We start from the raw sequence: 9120 nt of genomic DNA, 5'->3' as shown, positions 1-9120 counted from the left end.
CTTTGATTCCACTTTGGTGCAGTAGGCAGTGCCATGATGAGGTAAACATACTCAGCTTATTTGACATCTGCAAACTGACTGACATCTGTGTGTTCTGGGCTAAATGGTTGAAAATGTTAACACACAGCATCAACCTCAGCAAGAAATAAAGGGCAAGAATCTGTGAAGGCAAAAAAAAAAGAAGAAATAATCAAGGTGCTTTGCGCTGAGCACAGCAGCTGAGAATAACAAACAGGCCACTGCCTACCAGTGATATCATCCTTAGAGGTTAAAATGCTAATCATAGCCAGAAGTGCATTTTAGATGTTAAAGTGTCACCTTTCATATTGTTCATCTGTGCTGGAGATATGAAGCAGTCACCTCTGGTATGATTAAGCAACTACAGTATAGCCACAGGGTGACCATGTGTGTGAACAGTTGCGTCATAATCCTTGACATCTCCTTTTTCCGGTCACACTCTCTTCCGATTAGATCCCATCCTTCATGATGTGTTAAGATAAGATGCTAAAGGGACTCATAGTCAAGGAAAATATTTTAACCACAAGTCAGCACCAAACCCAGATTAGATTCTGCACAATGCAATATAAACAAACAACAGGAAAGTTGACTAAAAGCAGAAAAGCTAATCAAATATAAGCACTGAGTCTTTGTTTAAATACACCGAAAGTGGACAGTGGCGGATGCCCATAAAAAACATGGTCAGAGGTTCAAATATAAAAGTCAGCGTATGTATATATGGATGCACTTCTTTCTATGTGTAAGTAACCACCAACCTTCAGACTGGGAAAGGACTTGCTCTTTCTCCCGAGCCAAAATAATACTCATAATGATAATAACACAATAATAATACTCATTAAAAAAAGAAAAGAAAAGAAAGAAAAGCAGCTTAACAACAGTAACTGCAGAAGTAGTGACTTGTTACTTCCACCCTGAAAAACAAGATCAGTGCCAGAGCAGATTTTTTATCTCACTGAGAGTTTCAGCCTTGAGATTCCACATCACTTTCATGCTGAGCTTTTGATCAGGACATGCTTTTCCCTCACCAAGGCTGAATGCAACTTTTGAACAACCTGTGGCCACTACATACACTCCCTATATAAACCCCCTCAAATTCCTCAGGTCACTCATTTTCTGCCTTTGCCAACCAACTGAGGAGCAGTAACACATCATACAATGCCGGCTGCTAGGTGTTTGGTGTCTCTCGTGGCGGTGCTAGTGGCTGCAGTGTGTGTGGCACATGCACAGGAGAGGATCAAGATATGTGGACGAGAGCTGATACGTCTGGCCGTCTCTTCCTGCGGCAGCTCCCGGGCCAGGAGAAGCATCCTGGATTTAGGACTGGAAAAGAATCAATACGCTCCTCTCTGTAAGTACTTAAACAATCTTTTATTTGTGTTTTCATGACATATATGAAAGGTAAACAGGGAAAGACGTACTCTTGCTTCTTGACATCAAAAGTTTGCAAGATGTTTTGGGGATGAAGCTGCACGTTTACAGTGATCTCTCTAAATCCCAGATGTGTTGCCTCTGCACAGGGGAGCAGATCTCCTCCACAGAAGAGTACCTGACTTCAGGGACTGTACGCACGGCTTCGAGGGCAGATGGAGAAAAGGACGCCGTCTCCTTGGCTCCTCACCTTCTGTCATCACGGATCAGGCGAACCGCTGGAAAAATATCTGATATTTGCTGTGAGAAAGGATGTAGCATGAAGGAGCTGATACAGTTTTGCTAAATGAAGCCGGTGGCATATCAGAACGAGTTAAGTGATTATCTTCAGAGTTTTGCTGGGTTTTCTTTTAGTGATCCTGAATGTACTTGGTGATATTTATCTATGACATTTAACAGTATCAAAGATAAAACTGGAGTGCACACAGGATTTTGTTATTTGATTTATTGTTTTTATCAATGTAAATATAGTATATTAACTGAACCGATATTACTGGACAGTCAGTCCATAAGAAATCACAAAAGTCCCAGAATCAAACCCTTATTTTCTCAGACCTAACAAAGATGACAATAAATATTACTCCCAATGAAGTGAAGGTTTCAGTTACTGCTTGTGTCCTATACACTAATCTGCATCAACTGACCCAAATCTTAGACAATTATGATAAGTAAACGAATGCAAAGCATACAAAAAACTTCAGATGCCAGAGAACCATTTTAACACTTGAGCTGTTTTTCTGCTGTATATGCATACTGGTATATATTAAGATCCATGTAAGTTTTGTTGTGAGCGCAGTTTACTGGTGCCAAAGGAGCTAAATCGGATTGAGGCTATTGGCCTAGCCATTGAGCTATTTAACAGAAATAATCTTTGTAACCCGGCCTGTGCCTCACACCGAGGAGTGTATAATTCTCTCAACAGATAATCAAATGTGCCGCTGATTAGCTGCCACTCTATACTGCAGCCTGCGCCGAATGACTCCTAATAGCAAATGAAATCAGCCTACAGTGACTGATTGGTTAATTTGTTTTAATTGAGGGAAGAATGGATTGTGCTGTACGTACGATTTGTTTTTGCGTAATTGGTTTTATTTGCTGTGTTATCAGACAAAGCGCGCAAAGATGAATGCTAAAATTAGATCAACTTGTTAGCAGATTATATTGTTAGAAAGGTTTTAACTGCAGATAATCAGAGAATACAGCACACTAATAATGCCTGTAACAATTGGCTTAATCCATCGAACAATAAGGAAATTAAATTAGAAATTTTGGGTTCAAACTGATGGCATGCATTCAAGATTTGTCAGCCATCATACTACAGTATTAGTAGTATGATGGCCCATGCTTAGAGTAATGTGCAAAAGTCTTGAGCCACCCATCATTTCTTTATATTTTTCTTCGAATTGACCAGACTCAAGCAATAGTTCTCCAGATTTTTTGAAAGACTTAAAAAAAAATAATTTAAAAAAATCATTTTTAGTCCAGTCATTGTACCTGACCATTTGAAATGTTATTTTTAGGGTTTCTTTGTTGATTCTATGAAACATAACATAAGATAAAGTAGCATTTTTGTACCAACGAGGTGATTCCTGAAGAGCTATTAGTTGAAAACTTGGCATATTTCAGTGTGGTGTGCAGTGTGGTAGGCATGAAAAACTATCTGCAGAATATGATTAGTATCTGAAAGTGATGTCCTTAAGAAGCAGAAAAAAAAATCCAGCAAAGACCTGACACAGGACCCATGTATCCCCACCCTTCAGTTGATCATCGACTGTTCACCGAAGCCTTATCAGAGACAGAATAATGAAGTTAAATTAGAAATTGTGGGTTCAAATCTTCAACAATAAATATGGAAGAGGCCAGGATAAACACAGTGTCTGCTGTCTGCAGTGTTTTGGAGCTGCATTTCAGTTAGTGGAATCTGGGATCTCATCAAACTTGAATTGCGGTCAGATTTTGATCTGTCATGCAGACCCATCATATGACAACAATTTTATTTTTCAGTATGACTATAACCCCAAACACACTGCCAATGCAGTGAAAGAATCCCTGCATAGAAAAACACACAGTGGATCGCTATCAGTCATGGACCGGCCTCCCCAGAGCACGCACCTCAACGTTATTTATAAATACAGAGAACAGAAAAAAACCCACTCGACATCTAAAGAAGAGCATTGAATGTCAGATTAGAGAACTAAGAGAGACTGTGTTGAAGAATAAATGTCAATTCTCACATTGAAGCTTGTTAGAACTATACAAACATCTATTGTGCATTTTCCAATCAAATTATAAAGAAATAAGGGATGGCTCAAGACCTTTGCACAGCACCATATGTATATAAAAAGGGTATGAAAGGACAAAAACTACCAAACAAACACTACAGTCACCCTTCATCTTTCCCCCCCATTCACTCACATATAATTTTATGCTAATTATAAGATAATTCCAAAAAACATTCTCCTACACCCACAAATTGATTGCTGTTAGTCACCATAACTTGCATAAAAGAAGTGTACAAGCATAATTCAGCTTGTACAATATTACTAATATTTGCTGTCCTGCAAAGACGGGGAGAAAAGCATAGTTTTATAGTTGCCCCACAGTAGGTCATGAAAATTATGAAGTAAAATTATTCCTAATTCAATTTAAGAAGAACACACGTGAACTAAAATAAAACGATTTCATGAAAGGTTTGATGCAGTGTCTCATGCTAACCAGCAGAGAGTGACAGATATCAGATTTTATGCGAGGTGCTACACTGCTATCTCCCACCTGACACCCATCCATCGCTCTGTGCATGAGCTGGTTAATTCTGTCAGGTTAAGGGTGTCGCGTTTTTGTTTTTGTATCCATCCCATTCTTTTCTCCTGTATTTCAGCCACATTTCCTGCTGCGATGATCAGCCTCTCGCAGCTCATTATCGTAAAATGCTCAATCACCTCGAGTGATCCTTTATCTCCTTGTGACAAGAGGGAAAATGTGATCAGAGGACACTTCTAGGCCTGAACCCGTCCTTATGCAGTGCCAACATGAGATGACAAACGCACGGCTGCAGGGGGGCCCCTCTGGTGGGCTTCTCTCCATGCCTGTTTTGTCAACTGAGAAGCTGCTAAACCAAATATGGAAAATGAAATCAGAGCCTTTATCTCTCCTTCTGCCTTTCTATCTCTTTGTGTCTAGTTTCAGTGAGCGGGTAAAGCAGCAGGGCAGAATAGCACCTTTGCTGAGTGCCAGCAGAGCAGCTACACGGCTCACACATGAGCACACAAACGCACACACATACACGTCAGGCAAGAGTGTGCGCGTGTGTGTGTGTGTGGACTTGTGGGTGTCAATTTGCATGTAAATGAAATGGCTCTCAGTGCTCTTGTTTCCAACAGTAAAAGTGTCAAGGCTAAGGATGCCATACTTTGTGAATGTGTGTGTGTGTAGAGGTTTCATGTTTTCATGTGTCGGTGTTTGCATATGTCTATGTGCTCTGCATAATCTGTGTGGGTGTACGAGACCGGGAAACCCATTTGAAGTCCGTGGCTGTGCTTGTTTTTTAAAGCGTGTTGTTTTTTTTTTTTTTTTTTTTACCAATGTGCATCTGGTTTGTGCAGGTTTGTGACCAGCGAGCACACGTGGGTGTGCAGAGGGGAGCAGAAGTCAGGACAATGACTGACATGTCTGTTTTTGTGAGTCCTTTATTGTTAGAGCTCCAAGCCGTGCTTTTACGCAACACAAGCTGTCAGACGTTGTGTCAAAGAAATCCTCTGTGACAGGCTGTGCGTCTTGATTCACACGGCAAACCTGAAGATGAGGTTTACTCCGAGATTGTCATATTCCCCCTTTTATGGCATAGATCAGCTCTGCTCTCCTCCAGATTGTGGAAATGGTGTGAATGATTGATCCTGTTCTCAAAGATCTCAGATTTTATTTTAATGGATCTTCTGCATATGTCTGTGCTAATAACAATGCTAATATTAGTGCTTTTGGGAACTTTTCTGAATGCTGCTAATAATATCTCAATAACTCAGGTTTTCCCATCAAATTCCAATTATTCCAATCTTAACTTTGCTGATAATTCTGTGTTTTTGAGGGTATTCTTTCAAAAGCCAGAATACTTCCTACTAATCCAATCTTAATGGAGGGTAGAGAAATTTAGTCTGTTCCTTATGCAGTCTTACACAGTTATATGATAGCAGAGCTGGTGAGGGTTAAAACAAATTGCTTGTTTTGCATTGCAAGTTGTAAACTGTAAGTCCAGTAATATGTTAAAATATGCTCAGCAGTCAGTTCATTAGGTACACGTACTGGGTGGGATCCCCTTCAGAAAAGCCTTTTTTTCTTGATGGCATTGATTCAACGAGGTGCTGGAAACATTCCTCTGAGATTTTAGTCCATGTTGACATGATAGCATCACACAGTTGCTGCAGATTTGACGGCTGCAAGGCTACAATGTCAATCTCCCAATGCTCTCAAAGATGCTCCATTGGAGTGAGGCCTGATGAGGCCTTTTCTTTTGATCTTTTTCACACTATCTTCTATAAACCCTAGAGATGGTTGTGTACGAAAATCCTAGTAGATCAACAGTTTCTGAAATACTCAGACCAGCCCTTCTAGCATTTACCTAGTCACTTAAATCAGCTGTCGTCTCGATCATGTCGACATGCCTAAATGCACTGAGTTGCTGTCATGTGACTGGGTGACTAGGCTTTCATGTCAACAAGCGGTTGAAAAGGTGCACCAGTGAAGTGGTCGGTGAGTGCATGTGTAACATAATACTTTAAATATGCAGACTGTGTCTTGAACCGGCAGAGCTTCTTACAGCTCCTCCCTTCTTCACAAAGGGTCACCACGGCAGGTAGCTCTGCATACTTAATTTGGCAGATTTTTTTTTTTTTACATCAGATGGTCTTCCTTACACAAACCCCAAGGGACATATGTCTCCTCCTGGGCTCAAACAAGGAATAATTCACTTTCTAGCAATTGTGCAAACCACTGCACCATGGAGCCAGACACAGATAACAGGAAACATTTCACTCTATCATATGACAGACACAAACACTGAACAAACTAACGAGATTTAACACAATAAGTTGTAACTTCTAATTATCTACATACCTTTTAAAAAAAAGAAAAAGAAAAAGAAAACGAAAAGCAGCAAGCAGCAGGCACATGCAGCCAGAACAGATATGAGTAATGATATCGGACAAACTGGTGCTCTTTGTGCTGTGATAGAGAAAAACACTCCTCCCCTACTCCTGTTTTCTTCAATTTACAATGCAGAAACTTATTTATCACTCACTGTTCCACTGTTGTTCTGCATCCAGCTAGTTTTAAAACTAATTTAATGTTTGCTTTATTTAAGGTCAGCTCCAAAGCTTCACTTTAATCAAATCTGAAATCATTATGCGGTCATGAGGACTCTGTAAACCAATAAACACACCATCAACAGAGTGTACGCGGTCCTGAAAGTTCTAAAAAAAGATAAGACATCTTTCAGACCTATCCCTAGTTCATCTGCAGAAAACCATTTCCTAACATCATCCCATATACTGTGAAACTTTGTTATCCTTCCATCTGCTGCATCCACCATCTACTGCAAAATGATGGGTCTGTCTTCTCCTCTGCTCAGCAGCATTTAGATGGCCTGACCAGCAGTGACAGCTTCAAGAGCATTGTGCAATCAGACTGCTCCCATGGGAAGCCCGTTGTTGTTGGGTGTTCTCTTATCTCCTGTCATCTGGCATTTATATTTCCCTATCTTTAGCATTGGTACTACGAGATAAAGCAAATAAACCACAGTTTTTCCAGAGAAAAACAGAAGTGAAGTAGTATGGCTGTAATGCTTTTTGCCTGTTTTTGCCTGCTTCCATTTCTTAACTGCATGCCATGATTCAAATCAGAGAACTCATTTTACATTGTGGACACATTCAGCTGGACCAGTGAAGCTAAATGACCAATATGTAAAATTACAGAACCGATTCTGGTAGACTTTCCTGTAACTTTAACATATTAAGTTTTCATTTATTCATAAAAAAAATGTCCTTTACTGTGGACTCACTGTAAAAACAACAACAACAAAAAACAACAACAGAGTAAAAAAATTAGACATTTCTATATTAGAGTGGAAAGCAGCAACTTTTCTGCCAATTTAATTGGCTTTTACTTAATTACTTGGGTGGGGGTGGGGGGGTCTTTATTAATAGGAAAAGTTATCAAACTTATTAAGGTAACAGTTCAGACTTTATGCTTTACTTTGCATTTTCCAAAAGCCTGTACAAATAGTGATTATCTATGAGGGCGATATAGCCACAGAGATTCTTGTTTTGCAGTGCTTGTTAATATTTTGTTTTAAAGTGCTTTGGGCCAGGAGTGTCAGTATCCTTCAGTTTCATTCTTCTGCAACTTAAATGTCCTCAGATTTTCACTGCCCACAGCCCCCAGACCAAAGCCAGTTATTACCTTAGCTCCCTTAATTACTTTCTCGCCCTATACAGTCCGTCATATGCTCGTTATTATAGCCCCTTAATCTGTCTAGTGGAAGACAAGATGCTCATGCAGCAAACACACACACACACGCACAGACACACACACAGACATCAACTGCCACTTTGTCACAACCTTGGGGCCGCTGGGAGGTGGTGAAGCTGAACTAATAGAGTTGAACTGGTAGAGGGCAGTGTGGCAGCAGCAGCCGCTAAAGCAACTGCAGGCAGGTTTTCTGCAGCTGCAGAGCTCAGTGCCACAGTGCAGCACAGATAAAGTGATGCTCCAGTGTGCGGCTTACAGCTGAGTGTAATGCCACTGCTGAATAATTAAAAACCTACTTTTTTGTGTGCATTTTCATTTAAGATAGTATTATGTAAAAGTTTGGTCATTTATTACTTTTATTAGTTAGTCCAGAGAGGGACAGAAAATAGCAGATATCTGTCCGGCTACATGTAACCCCTCAAGCTACTCACTGACGTTACTAAATAGCTTTGCGTTTAACATATAATGAAGTGAAACATTTGCCTTTTGATATTTTCCATTGATTAATTTAACACTTGTCTGTCATTCTGTTAAGTTAGGTTCTAATTATTTTTTGTCAGTGAACATTTCTTTTTTAGTTTACAAGGATTACATTTTAAAAATTTTTAGTCATGTTACTAACACCACAAAGTACTAAAGTGTAAGTAAGTGTAAGAGTCTGGCATTTGTGGGCTGTATACTACTTTTTAAAATAGATGCATAAATAAATATTCAGTAAGTACTCAAATCAGAATTACTGGAATGTTCCCAGGTGTAAGCAGACTTCCCATAATTTGTGGTAAACAAGAAGAAGAACAACAAATCTGTCCATACCTATAATTTTTTAATAAGCACTCCTTATGTTTATCTAGGACAGTATTTCTCAACTAGGTGTACTAGCACCCCTATGGGTACTTCGGAGTACTGCATGTAGTTTTTTAAAATGTTAATTAAAAAAAAAAAAGTTAGTCAAGCAAAATTCAAATGAATAAGCACAATAATTACCTGTTTTTGTGTGAGATTAAAAATAAAATATTCAAAGAAAAAATCGATTGACTGTGTCCTTTGTGTCTGAAAGTTGTTCTCCTGGTACCTGTGTGGATAATCCAGCTTCCTCCCACAGTCCAAAGACACGTATATGTTACGCTAACTGCTGATTCTAAGTTGGCTGTAGGG

General features: G+C 39.5%; 1 protein-coding gene across 1 annotated transcript; it reads left to right on the top strand.

The window, feature by feature from the left end:
- The first annotated feature begins 1112 nt into the window (after positions 1 to 1112).
- insl3 (insulin-like 3 (Leydig cell)) lies at positions 1113 to 2027 on the top strand. The gene is made up of 2 exons (XM_005721047.1): positions 1113 to 1366; positions 1536 to 2027. The coding sequence occupies exons 1-2, from the start codon at positions 1174 to 1176 to the stop codon at positions 1730 to 1732; spliced, it is 390 nt and encodes a 129-aa protein (XP_005721104.1). The 5' UTR covers positions 1113 to 1173; the 3' UTR covers positions 1733 to 2027.
- Positions 2028 to 9120: the final 7093 nt, after the last annotated feature.

This window comes from Pundamilia nyererei, unplaced genomic scaffold (assembly GCF_000239375.1).
Source record: "Pundamilia nyererei isolate P.nyererei 1_Seehausen unplaced genomic scaffold, PunNye1.0 scaffold00004, whole genome shotgun sequence".
Lineage (NCBI taxonomy): Eukaryota > Metazoa > Chordata > Actinopteri > Cichliformes > Cichlidae > Pundamilia > Pundamilia nyererei.
The sequence above is the reverse complement of the archived record's forward strand: the minus strand, read 5'-3'. Positions and strand labels throughout refer to the sequence as shown.

Bases quoted from the DNA above. Each gene is read 5' to 3' on its own strand.
- insl3 (XM_005721047.1), top strand. From the start codon at position 1,174: ATGCCGGCTGCTAGGTGTTTGGTGTCTCTCGTGGCGGTGCTAGTGGCT. The intron at 1,367-1,535 runs GTAAGTACTTAA...GCCTCTGCACAG, and splicing joins GAATCAATACGCTCCTCTCT to GGGAGCAGATCTCCTCCACA.